The sequence below is a fragment of the Rhododendron vialii genome, chromosome 6a, assembly GCF_030253575.1.
Source record: "Rhododendron vialii isolate Sample 1 chromosome 6a, ASM3025357v1".
NCBI classification, from domain to species: domain Eukaryota; kingdom Viridiplantae; phylum Streptophyta; class Magnoliopsida; order Ericales; family Ericaceae; genus Rhododendron; species Rhododendron vialii.
The window spans coordinates 9855253-9869465 of NC_080562.1; the positions used below are offsets into that span (position 1 = coordinate 9855253).

Consider the following 14213-nt stretch of genomic DNA (forward strand, 5'->3'; position numbering starts at 1 on the left):
ACGCTCTTATTACCTTTTATTATTTCTTCGGGACTAATTTTGCGTATATATTCAACTAATTCTTGGAACACCAATCCTTTGTTTAGTTGTAAAGGAGCTCAGTTAAAGTCCGATAAAACTCCATATCGATTGCATGTGTATTGATAACACCAGATAAAGCTCCGTATCGATTGCATATGTATTGATAACACGTAGTAGAAAGTTTCGGACATTAAGTTCAGAAAATACATATATCTAAATCACAATTCTTGACCACCAAGGCAACCTTTTAGAGTTAAGAGTATTTACATAATTATTTTATGATTCGGTTATAGTTACGATTTGCTTCGGGTTTCGGTGCGTGTATCATATCGAACAGAAATCAGAACCAAACCGGCCGATTTTTTAAATAAAAAACTAAAACCAAAATCACTGTTAAAAGCGGGTTAATTATATACTGCGCTAATTGGTCCGGTACAGTTCAAATAACCATTAGTTTGAGCGAGATTCTCATCCTAACTCTAACTATGAGTTACCCTTTTGCTTTAAGAGACAAACTTTTCTACCCGAAATGACATTTAAAAGGGGAGGGAAAAAAAAGATCTTTAGAAATTTTTTTTTTTTTTTTTTGATCCGCAGGATCTTTAGAAATGAGTATCTTATTCCATAGTCACAAGCCAATTGACAATATTTTAGTACACGACATGGGTCATCAAAGCATAATTGCTTTTGCTCGTGGCCCCAAGAAATATTTTCTTACAACATGGGACTAATAGCTGGACTCTTTGTTATAGTACCTGCTAAACTAAATTTAGGGAATTAATATTCGCGCTTTATTTTTTGATGTAGGTGCTCCACTTTCAATGTAAAGTTACTAGTAACTTTATGAACAAAATGGAGCACCTGTATTAAAAAAGAGAGCGCGAATATCAATTTCCTAAATTTAAGAGGAAATTATGATGTGGTTCATGATCACCAACCTTGGCTTAACACGTTTCTGTGCTAGAATCCTAAATTTCAACCTGCATTCCATTCAACCCCTCTTTTCGATAGTATCCTCGGGGCACTACGTGGTAATGCCTCAAGCCTCTTTTCGCCACACATTATCGTGGAGACCTCACACTTAATCTCGGACCCTAAAGAAATGTATGATTGAGGAAGAGGCTTATGATTCAAAAAAAAAAGAAAAGGAAGAGGCCTAAGGCATCATTAATTTGACGGTGTCCCAAAACATTGAATAATTTTTCCCTCTTTTTCCTTTCTCTCACATTTAATAAGCCTTTTATCGGACCTCTATTTGCTTTTTCTTTTCTTTTTTTATTTGATGCATCGAAGATTGAGTTTTTATAGCATTTGGGTTATAATTAATTTGGAAAAATGATAGGTTTAGGAGTAGACTACGCGTCTAATGTGGATTTCCGTGGAGACAAGGATTAAATAACCAACATTCCATTTCAAGAAATAGTAAAATAAAACGATTAAAGAAGCAAATTTAGAGTGGTTATAGGCGAGTAATCGTGGATAGTAAAAAATGCGGCCACGTGTTTTCCTTTAGTTTGATGAGTCGACAATTTCGATCTTGAACACGCAACTTAAATGGCCTTTAGCCGAGCACACGTCTCGAGCCCTCATTTGGCAACAGCTGTTTCCAATGGTCAGTTGCTAGGCAGCAGTGAAACAACCTTAATTCCCAACACAGGATACTGTGATTGGTAGAATGTTCGAAGGTTTGTGCAGAGTAATCTAGTGATGCATCCCGCACCATCCCCGAATTCCATAGGGTTGATTGACGACAGAAGAGCAAAAGCAAAGATACAAACACAATTTTATCCGGGAAGTGATTTTGCTACTCTTTTTTTTTTTAATACCACTTCCTTTTGTGTCTTGATTAGATGATTTGTTTTGTGGGAGAAAGAGAGTGACAATTTTTTTTTAATCGGTAAAACATTTTATTAATGAGGAAAAGGGGTTTCAATCAAAAGTTGGAAGATACAACTTGATGGGACAAAACCCTAACACCCTAAAAGGACAAAACTCAATACACATGAGGGCCTAAACGCCCAGATAAAGCAAAATAAGTGCATAAAAACAAGGGCCTAAAGTGCCCAAATACAACAATGAAGCTTAGCGCAAAAGAAAACCCAAAACCTAACCCTAGACATTTGAGAAGCTTCAATCACAGTCGTAGATCGCTTTCATCCACCATACAAACAATTCATCGCCACCGCCACCGTACAACCAACACCAACCACCACCACGCCACCACACCGGCCAACCCATCGGTCTAGCTGCATAGAACCCCATCAAAACTACCAACCGCGGGCTCAACACAGCCATTAGGCGAGAACCGGGCCACCCAATAGTGGATCCTCGGCGGGAGCCACACTGGCCGCACCAACCATAACAAATGGGTAGCACGGCCGTGAATGGGAACAAGCGGCGATAAAGATTGTGATAGAAACAGACCAAACATCACCGGGCAGGGGGTCGAAAATAACAGATGGGAGAGGGAGAAGACAGAGGAAAATTAGGAGACCATACTAGAATGCCGATCTCGGGCGTCCGAAAACCCCAGAATCAATTGCCGTGAAGCACGCTATTTCGGCCCCCCAAAATGACCCAGGGTATCTAACCGATGAGATTCCATAAAACGCCTGAACCGTCCACCATCGCTGCCGCTGCCGCCCTACTCAATGCCGATCATTTTTGGATGAGGAAAAAGAAACGCGGAGGAGGAGAGGAGGGTGAGAGAATAGATAGAGGAAATAGATAGAGAAGGAGGAAAGAAGGGGGGGGGGGGGGGGGGGGGGGGGCGGCTAGCAGCGGGCTCTGCCTCCCCCAAATGGGACCCTTGACGAAGAAACTGTAGAGAGAGAAAAAGTGGCAAAATCAATTCACTTTTATCCAGAACCATTCGATGTTATGTATCACGTTCACATGGATCAAACAGCTGTGTCCGGAATTATGTCGGTAGACATTTTGAACTAAGAATGCTACATCCGCCCTTGATTGGTATTCGTACCAACTAAGTACAAATTCGAAGTCATCACATAATTAACTTTTCTGTTAGCAAATTTACTTCTTCTTCTTCTTCTTCTTCTTTTTTTAAATTCAGGGTACTTGGGTTACGTTATGCGTCCATTAATCAACTTTTAAGAAAATAAATACACCTTCCATTAGCAAGAGATCTAATTAAAGTGAGAACTTTCTTCACATGAGTTAGTCGCACAAGAGTTAATTAATTCAGGTTTGCTACATCCACAAACACTTGTATTAATAATTGTACAAATTCTCTAATATGAGATTTGTGAATCCCATCCCATATGTAGGTCCCACATATCTCATGTGAGAGAGATTGTACAATTGTTAATGCAAAAAGTTGGTCTATGTATCTTTTCTTTGTAATTAATAACACCCAGAAAATTTGAATCGGATACCTACGAAGTTTTGAATTAGATAAGCTATCTATGAAAATGTGATAAGAAAGACAAAAGATTGAACCTTGTCGTGAGCTTTGGAACTCGAACCACAGGGATGAGACTCTTATCCTTTTGTCTTGGGAGAAAAAAAAGGCACTGTTTTGTTAAAGTTCTTATTTTTTAAGTACTTATTTTTCACTTTACAAGACAAGTCATTCTCTCATAATACATTATATTTAATTTAATAAATAAATACTTATTTTAAAAATATTTATTCATTTTAGTTTTTATTTTAATTAGTAGAACACATCCTCATTTTCCAAGATATTTCGAATGCATTAATGTAATGTACGAAATCTTAAACCAAGTGTAAAGAAAATGAATGAGTGCCCGTTCCACTTTTAGAAAAAGAAAGTAATTTTAAGATCAAAAATCATGTGTTTACGCAAATAATTTTTCTACCAATATAGATCTTGTTTGATAGGTCTCATTAAAATCTTTTAAATGGTGCAAAAAAATTAAAAAATTATTTTCGTTATATTTGAGTTTAAAATTACTTTAAAAAAAAAAGATTTCGGGGAAAGCGGAACGGGCCTCAGGCCCCAGAATCCTCCCACCCCTCTCACACATAAAGAAAGAAAGAAATGACTCATAAAATGAGCATATAGTTCTTCAGTCAAATGCATATATATATATATATATGTATATGTATATATATATATATATATATATAATAAAACCCGTAATATACTCCTATCTTTTACTTTCCCCTTCTCTTCTCTCTCTCTCTCTCTCTCTCTCTGTGACAACCTCACGATGATTGAGTTTTCTGCCCCAGCGATCTCTCATCCCTCACAAAAAAGGTATGGATCTTGAAACCCTAGCTCCCCTTTTACACGACTCTCTCTCTCTCTCTCTCTCCTCTTTGAACAACCCTCTACTAACCTCCTCTCTTCCTCAACTGCGATCAACCACCACCATCGCAGCTCCTGCGTGCAAAACACTCCTAGACTCTCCTCCGGTCCTTCCTTTCGGGGTAATGGACTCTCTACAGCTTTAAAAAAATGAATTTGATATTGATCAGAAATCTCTTTGGTGGTTAATAGGGTGTTCAACGAACCATCGATTCCGCCACCGTCGACCACTTCCGTTGCTCTCAGTCAATCAAGGCTTGATTTATTGGACTTCATTCTCTCCTTTTCACGTAAGCAATCCCAATCAAGATTTTATTGCATTCCATGTGTTTGTAAAAATGCCTCATAAAACTGAAAATAGAATCAAGAAACTACTGCACTTATGTTGTACATATCACAAGAATACAATTAGAAGATTCTGTCGTAAAATGTACTCCGGGCTCTGGAGTTTCTTTGATGATTTCCTTTTTCTTCGTTTGAGTTTGTTCTAATTGTCAACTGGAAATAAAATGCACTTATGCGTTTGAGTTTGTTCTATGCGTTTTAGTTGGTTAAATTTGTTCAAGGCGGTGGTCTGCCCCATATCAATAGTATAAAGAGCCACTATTTCAATATTTTCTTTCCAATCTTGGTTTGTGATTTTTTTCTTTTCTTTTTTGCATTAGGCAATGAACAGCAAAGGAAAGCCAACAAGTGTTAGCAATGGAGAAAAAGAAGAACGGATATCACCCTTTGATGTATCTTCTATCTTCTATCTTTATAGTCAATTAGCTAAACGACATTCTAATTTTTCAAATTTGTTTATACACGTATTTTAGGAACAATCCGGTAAAGATATATCAAAAGGAATACTAGCGCAACGTGCCCGACGAGAACGAGAACGTATTTTTAAGCAAACCACTGAAAGGCGATCGGAACAACACTCGCCGATAAATACAAGTGCAAGACTCTTATTAATCAAAATCGTGTTTGATTATCTACATTTTCTACCCATGTTTTTTTTAATGTAATTCTTTCTCAATTGTTGACTTTGTACGTAAAGATTCAACCTCTCCGAGTCGGGAATATTAGAGCCGATGGGCGAGACCAACATGCCATACATGTTCCCGAGGTAAGTCTCCATATAATTGTGAAGTTTCTTGCAAATCTAATTAGTACCCGTAATGCAATTTAGGTAAGTCTCCATATAATTGTCACTGTCACGGTAATACTTCTCTGAACCTGTGTGAACTTTTTTAATAATAATTTAAAAAACTAATTAATAATTTTGAAATTTTAACTTCTAGGTTCGTACCTCAGCACTTGCAAGAAAAGCAAATTATACGTTAACCACTCAATTCGTACAGACGGGATTCCTGAATGGTAAGTTAAATATTGAGCAAATCAATTTGTATGTTTTTTAGTCTTTAACTATATGGAGATTAGTATTTTTTGTTCGATTAGTTGTTCTAAAAAAATTGTGCTTATCTAGGTTTGCAAAAGATGAAAATGCACAAAAGTCGGTAACATGGAACCGCACACATGGATTTTCGCTCCCACAGGCATTAATAATTTCAAATGCCAGGAGAATTCGAATAAACCAATTTGCGTTTCGGACCAATGTAAGATTTTCCCCTACATGATTTCATGGTTAATATTTGGACATCCATCATTATATAACTACATTTGAAATTTTATTGTAGGTAAACTATTATCGCGTTATTGGCCGCATTGAAAAAATATATGGTGAACATCTATGGATTGATTTATGCAATACATGCTATAACCAAGTTGACAATCAGTATGGCTGGTCTATGTGTAAACATTGTGGCAGAGAAGATGTGCAGACTGTAATCAGGTAATCAATCCACACATTTTTAATGAGTAATACAACTTATATGTAACACATACAACTTGTTTGCATTTATTGTAGGTATAATGCAAAGATGGTTGTGAAAGACTCCACTGGCTCAATGGAACTCTTGGTAAAGGACACGAAGGCAGAATTCATCTTACAATGTATCCCTTCATATCTGAAGAAATTAATGTTAAAGGTAAATACTAAAAAACTATATATATAAATTACACTGTATATAAAATTAAAATAATATATTAATACATTTATTTGTGATGTTCTGCCAGGATAATGGGGTGCAAATGCTCAAAGACTACATTTCTCAATTTAATGAATGTCCATACGTGTTTATTATTCCTGCTCCAAAGTTTGGATCCGTTGACCATTGTGCTCCCATGGTGACTTTTGTATTAAAAGTTTGATTGGTCAGAAGAGTGTTGGCATATTTTCAAAGGTAATAAAACGATTTAAATTATTGTAGAGGTGATAAGTTGTCATTTTCATTTAATTTCCAGTTCATATTTATTTGCGATGAATTTAATAATTCTTAATCTTATTTATGTAGGGAAATCGAGAACTGGCAAAGAGACATTGGATTCATCGTGATAAGAGCTTTTTTAAGACATTGAAAATTTGATAATGACATTTTATTTGTTAGGTTAAGTTTTACAAGAATATATTTGGTTTGATGTAGTTAATTTTTATTACGTGTGTTGGGTGATTTATTGATTTTGAAAATTTGTGTAAAACTTGAATATTATTTGCATATCGAATTGTCCTGCACATATTCCAAAGTTTAATTTGTTCCTACCCTTTTTTTTAACATGCCCTCCTTTTGCTCATTGTTCCACAAATATCTTTAGTTGTATTCCAAATATGTTGCGTCGTGCCTTTAGGCACGGACATTCGCTAGTATATATATATATTATTGAGTAATAATAGTACATGACATGGGTCATCAATCCATAAATGGGTAATCTTACTCTTGCACTAATATCTGTACTCGCTAGTAGTATAAAATTCAATTTTGAGAGGAGATAAGTAATCCTACGTTGTGACCCCCCATTGCCGACAGCAGTTTCCCCTAGTTCTTGGTCGAAGAACCTCTTGTTTCATCCGAAAAAATGTCTTTTTTGTCACCGTACGTCGTAGGAGTAGTATTTTACTCCATTTGCCAAATGAGATTTTTACCTCTAAGTGCAGTTGAAGTCTTCTGATCATTTTCTTGTGGGAAGCTATGATTCGAATTTCGTTGTGGGCATTTTGAGTTTCAGAGTTATGGATAGTCTCTAAAATCTCCTGTGAACTAACCAATTAACTCTCTCATTAATCTCCGCTAATGTATACAATCTTGCCGGGAAAAAAAAAAATAGTATACCAGAGCCTTCCAAAGTTAATGCGGGCGCGTTTGACTCGTACAAATTATGTTTCTACTGACATATATCTACTTGACGTCTATTCATATCTGAATCACAATTCTTGACCACGAAGGCAACCTTTTAGAGTTAAGAATAGTTACGTAATTATCTTACCATTCGATTATAGTTATGGCCTGGTTCGATTTAAGGTGCGAGTATCATATCGAATCGAATTTAGAACTGAACCGGTTGTTTTTTCTAGATAAAAAAAGTAGGAGTAAAACCAAAAAACCAAAAAATGCAAAAATGTGAAAAACACCTCTAGACTTGTTTCTGGGTTTTTGCCTCTAAACCAAAAAACCAAGAATCCATTCTTATAATGGGGTGCCAAACACCCAAAATGAAAAAAAAAAAATAGGGTTCCCAAACACACCCGGCATGGGTCATCGAAGCACAATCGTTTGTGCTCGTACCCCCAAGAAACATCTTCTTGCAGCATGGGACTAATAGCTAGACTCTTCGTTAGTTCGTTATAGTACCTGCTAAACTAAATTTAGGGAATTGTTATTCGCGTTTATTTTTTGATGCAGGTACTCCACTATCAACGTGAAGTTACTAGTAATTTTATGAACAAAGTGGAGCACCTGTATTAAAAAAGGGAGCGCAAATATCAAATTTCTAAATTTAAGAGGAAATTATGATGTGGTACATGATCACCAACCTTGGCTGAACACGTTTCTGTGCTAGATTCCTAAATTTCCTCCTACATTCCATTCAACCCCTCTTTTTGATAGTATCCTCCGGGCACAACGTGGTAGTGCCTCAAGCCTCTTTTCGCCACACATTACTGTGGAGTCCTCACATTTAATCGCGGATCCTAAAAAAATGTATGATTGAGGGAGAGACCTGAGACGTCATGTGGCGGTGTCCCAGAGCATTGAATAACTTTTCCCTCTTTTTCCTTTCTCTCACTTTATCCTCTTTAATAAGCCTTTTATCGGACCTTTATTTGTTTTTTCTTTTTCTTTATTTGATGCATCGAAGATTGGGTTAGCATTTGGGTTATAATTAATTTGGAAAAATGAAAGGTTTAGAAGTAGACTACGTGTCTAATGTGGATTTCCGTGGAGACAAGGATTAAAGAACCAACATCCCATTTCAAGAAATAGTAAAATAAAACGATTAAAGAAGCAAATTTAGAGTGGTTATAGGCGAGTAATCGTGGATAGTCAAACATGCGGCCACGTGTTTTCCTTTAGTTTGATTTTGATGAGTGGCCCGACCATTTCGATCAATGGCATTTAGCCGAGTACACGTCTTCAGCCCTCATTTTTGTTTTTTTGATCAGAGTCTTCAGCCCTCATTTGGCAACAGCTGTTTCCAATGGTCAATTGCTAGGCAGTAGGGAAACAATCTTTCTAGTGATGCATCCCGCACCATCCCCGAATTCCATAGGGTTGATTGACGACAGAAGAGCAAAAGCAAAGATACAAACACAATTTTATCCGGAGAGTGATTTTGTCACTCTTTTTTTTTGTTAATACCATTTCCTTTTGTGTTTTGATTAAATGATTTGTTTTGTTTTATGAGAGGAGGAGAATAACATTTTTTTTTGATCGGTAAAAACATTTTATTAATGGGGGAAAGGGAAGAGGGGTTCCAACCAAAAGTTGAAAGATACAACTTGATTGGACAAAGCCCAAACAGCCTAAAGGGACAAAACTCAATACACCTGAGGGCCTAAACGCCCAGATAAAGCAAAATAAATGCATAAAACAAGGGCCTAAAGTGCCCAAATACAACAATGAAGCCCAACCCAAAAGAAAATCTAAAACCTAACCCTAGACATTTGAGAAGCTTCAATCACAGCCGTAGATCGCTTTCATCCACCATACAAATAGATCATCGCCACCGCCACCGTACAACCAACACCAACCACCACCACGCCACCACACCGGCCAACCCATCGGTCTAGCTGCATAGAACCCCATCAAAACTACCAGCTGCGGGTTCAACACAGCCGTTAGGCGAGAACCGAGCCACCCAACAGTGGACCCCAGTGGGAGCCACACCAGCCTCACCAACCATAACAGATGGGTAGCACGGCCGTGAATGGGAACAAGCGGCGATAAAGATTGTGATAGAATCAGACCAAACATCATTGGGCAAGGGGGTTGAAAATAACAGATGTGAGAGGGAGAAGATAGAGGAAAATTAGGAGACCATATCAGAACGCCGATCTCAGGGGTCCGAAAACCCCAGAACCAGTTGCCGTGAAGCACGCTATTTCGGCCCACTAAAATGACCAAGGGTATCTGACCGATGAGATCCCAGAAAACGCCTAAACCGTCCACCATCGTTGTCACCGCCCTACTTAATGCCGATCATTTTTGGATGAAAAAAACAAGGATCGAGAGGAAAAAGAAACGCGGAGGAGGAGAGGAGGGTGAGAGAATAGATAGAGGAAAGAGAGAGAATGAGGGAAGAGGAGGGGGGGAGGTCGGCAAGCGGCGGGCGCCACCTCCCCCAAACCGAACCCTTGACGAAGAAACTGTAGAGAGAGAAAAAAGTGGCAAAATCACTTCCTTTTTATCCGGAACCATTCGATGTTATGTACCACGTTCACATGGATCAAACAGTTGTGTTCGGAATTGTGTTGATAGACATTTTAAACTAAGAGTGCTATATTCGCCCTCAATTGGTATTCGTACCAACTAAGTACAAATTCTAAGTCATCACATAATTAACTTTTCTGTTAGCAAATTTATTTCTTCTTCTTCTTCTTCTTTTAAATTCAGGGTACTCGGGTTACGTTATGCGTCCATTAATCAACTTTTTTAATCAACTTTTAAGAAAATAAATACACCTTCCATTAGCAAGAGATCCAATTAAAGTGAGAACTTTCTTCACATGAGTTAGTCGTACAAGAGTTAATTAATGTTTGCTACATCCACAAAACACTTGTATTAATAATTGTACAAATTCTCTCATACGAGATTTGTGAATCCCATCCCATATGTAGGTCCCACATATCTCATGTGAAAGAGTTTGTACAATTGTTAATACAAAAGTTGATCTATGTATCTTTTCTTTGTAATTAATAACACCTAGAAAGTTTGAATTGGACACCTATGAAGTTTCGGATTGGATAAGCTACCTATGAAAATGTGATAAGAATGACAAAAGATTGAACCTTGTCGTGAGCTTTGGAACTCGAACCACAGGGATGGGACTCTTATCCTTTTGTCTCGAGAGAAAAAAAAAAGGGCACCGTTTCGCTAGAGTTTTTTATTTTTTAAGTACTTATTTTTCGCTTTATAAGACAGATCATTCTCTCATAATACATTACATTTAATTTTATAAATAAATATTTATTTTAAAAATATTTGTTTATTTAAATTAGTAGAACACACTCTCATTTTTCAGGACATTTCGAATGCATTAATGTAGTGTACAAAATCTTAAACCAAGTGTAAAGAAAAGGAATGAGCCCCACAATCCTCCTCCCCCTCTCACACATAAAGAAAGAAAGAAAGAAATGACTCATAAAATGAGCATCTAGTTCTTCAGTCACATGCACATATATTATTGAGTAATAATAGTACATGAATGGGTCATCAATCCATAAAAGGGTGATCTTACTTTTGCACTAAAATATCTGTACTCGCTAGTAGTATAAAATTCAATTTAAGAGGAGATTATGACGTGGTACCTGTCATATTAATCCACGTCTTGAGGATCTACTACGTACTAGGAATAATATTAGTTAATTTGAAACCCCAGCTTGTTGAAACTGAAACACGTTTCCGTCTTCTTTTCTAGAAACAAAAGGTACTACGCTGCGACCCTCCATTGCCACCGGCAGTTTCCCCTAGTTGTTGGTCGAAGAACCTCTTGTTTCATCCCAAAAAAAAGGTCTTTTTTGTGGAAAGCTATGGTTCGAATTTTGTTGTGGGCATTTTGAGTTTTAGAGTTATGGATAGTCTCTAAAATTTTCTGTGAACTAACCGATTAACTCTCTCACTAACTTCCGTTAATGTATAAAATCTTGCCGGGAAAAAAAAATTAGTATACCAAAGACTTCCAAAGTTAATGAGGGCGCGTTTGACACGTACAAATTATGTTTCTACCGACATATATCTACTTGACGTCTATTCATATCTGAACCACAATTTTTGACCGCGAAGCCAACCTTTTAGAGTTAAGAATAGTTACGTAATTATCTTACCATTCGATTATAGTTATGGCTTGGTTCGATTTTAGGTGCGAGTATCATATCGAATCGAATTTAGAACCGAACCGATTGTTCTTTCTAGATAAAAAGAAGTAGGAGTAAAACCCAAATCACTGTTAAAAGTGGGTAATTATGTACTGCACTAATTGGTTCGGTATGGTTCGAGTAATTATCAGTTTGAGCGAGATTCTCATCTTTACCTCTAACTATGAGTTACCTTTTCACTTTAAGGGACAAGCTTTTCTATCCGAAATGACATTTAAAAAAGAAAAGAAGAAGAAGAAAGGAACTTTAGAAATGAGTATCCTATTCCATAGTCACATGCCAATTGACAAATATTTTGGTACACGACATGGGTCATCAAAGCATAAAAGGTCCTCATATTTGCTCGTGGCCCTGAGAAATATCTTCTTCCAACATGGGACTAATCTGGACTCTTTGTTATAAATTTAAGAGGAAATTATGATGTGGTACATGATCACGAGTGCAATTTTGTTCACCCTCTTTAAAAAAGGATGAGCATTATCCTCCTTTTTATTGGTTGAAATAATGTGAATTCCACCACAAAGTGATGTCATGCTTACCATGCAATACACTTTTTGATAAGCATGATATTATTTTGTGATGAGATTCACACCATTTTAACCACCAATAGAAATGAGGGTAATATTCACCTTCTTAAGTGGAGGGTGAACAAAACTCACCTCCATGATCACCAACCTTGGCTTAACACGTTTCTGTGCTAGATTCCTAAATTTCCTCCTATAATATTTCATTCAACCCCTCTTTTCGATAGTACCCTCGGGACACAACGTGGCAGTTCCTCAAGTCTCTTCTCACCATACGTTGTTGTGGAGTTCTCATACTTAATCTTGAGCCCTACAGAAATGTATGATTGAGGGAGAAGCCTGAGGCATTATGTGGTGATGTCCCATAGCATTGAATAATTTTTCCCACTTTTCCCTTTCACACACTTTATCCTCTTTAATAAGCCTTTTATCGGACCTTTATTAATTGTTTTTTCTTTTCTTTTTTTTATTGTGCATCGAAGATTGGGTTTTTCTAGCATTTGGGTTATAATTAATTTGAAAAAATGAAAGGTCTAGGAGGAGACTACGTGTCTAATGTGGATTTCCGTGGAGACAAGGATTAAAGAACCAACATCCCATTTCTCTCTTTCAAGAAATACTCCAGTAAAATAAAACGATTAAAGAAGCAAATTTAGAGTGGTTATAGGCGAGTAATCGTGGATAGTCAAACATGCGGCCACGCGTTTTCCTTTAGTTTCACAAGCCGACGATTTCGATCTTGAACACGCAACTTAAATGGCTTTTAGCCAGCTGGCTTGGCTCCTCTCCGGAAGTAAAAACCGGACAAAAAACTATGGGCGTGCTTGATAGCTGCCCGGATGATGCTGCCCGACTCATTATTTTATGTTGTTCATTTTCAGGTTCCAAGTGTAATTGGGACAACGGGACCTGATAGGGGTGAAAGAAAAATCGATGGATAAAAAAAAAGCTTTCGGTCGGGGTAAGGGTAGGTTTGATCGGTTTTGGTTTGGACCGAACCGAATCGATCAATTTTCGGTTAGGTCTTGGTTACTTGAAAATTTTCTCTGGACTAAACCGATATATCCCAAATTTATACCGATTTGGACCGATCAATCAAAGAATCTTAAACAAAAAACAAAAAACAAAAAAATAAAAAATCTCAGCCGTCCATTGTAATCTCAATTGTCCATTTCAATCTTAATGCCAGGCCGAAAAACTAGAAAAACCCGTAAAAAATCGACCGGACCGAACCATCTTAAACCGATTTCGTTTGGGGTCGGTTCCTGGCACATTACCTCGAACGGATTGATTCGGTCCGGAGCACCCCCAAAATCGAACTGAACCTCCCGTTTCACCCCTAAGACTGAGTGTCCCTGCAGCGCGGCAAATGCTCTACGGAGTTATAGTGCATTTAGGTGAAGCCTCTCACGATATCATTCTTCACGAGCTAAATTTGGTCATTCGTAGAATTCGTTGGGCATTGTATTGGTGCAAAAAAATCAAATTACGCAGGACATTGTAATTGCATGATGGAGAGAGATTTTGTCTTATAGTACATTTTCTAAATTATACTTACTCATGTTTTGAGAACATATATGTTTTTTTATGATAACTCATTCTGTCTGTAGCAACTTACCGGCACTTAGACTAACCTGGGGACTAATCTCATATGTTGTCCTGTCATGTAGTTATTGACGTCCGCTAAACTTGTTGTATTATACAAAAATCGTTGACAAATTCTATGAAATAAACAGTCCAAATCTTGATGATAATATCTCGCAGGGCCCTTTCGAGATGTGCTACGACTCCTATAGTGTGTTGTTGCACTATAGGGACTCCATTAAGTCCAAATTGGGGTCTGTGCTCTAACGCGTCACAAGATTACAGTGCCTCTTAGTAGAACTCTTCAAGATATTATTGTCAC

General features: G+C 37.4%; 1 protein-coding gene across 1 annotated transcript; it reads left to right on the forward strand.

The window, feature by feature from the left end:
• The first annotated feature begins 4980 nt into the window (after positions 1 to 4980).
• Positions 4981 to 6568, forward strand: LOC131328373 (uncharacterized). The gene is made up of 7 exons (XM_058361322.1): positions 4981 to 5049; positions 5131 to 5194; positions 5599 to 5674; positions 5784 to 5913; positions 5995 to 6149; positions 6225 to 6345; positions 6434 to 6568. The coding sequence occupies exons 1-7, from the start codon at positions 4981 to 4983 to the stop codon at positions 6566 to 6568; spliced, it is 750 nt and encodes a 249-aa protein (XP_058217305.1).
• The last annotated feature ends 7645 nt before the right edge of the window (positions 6569 to 14213 follow it).

Coding starts and splice junctions, on each gene's coding strand:
- LOC131328373 (XM_058361322.1), top strand. CDS start 4,981: ATGAACAGCAAAGGAAAGCCAACAAGTGTTAGCAATGGAGAAAAAGAA. Junction 5,050..5,130: donor AACGGATATCACCCTTTGAT/GTATCTTCTATC, acceptor CACGTATTTTAG/GAACAATCCGGTAAAGATAT. Junction 5,914..5,994: donor AATTTGCGTTTCGGACCAAT/GTAAGATTTTCC, acceptor ATTTTATTGTAG/GTAAACTATTATCGCGTTAT.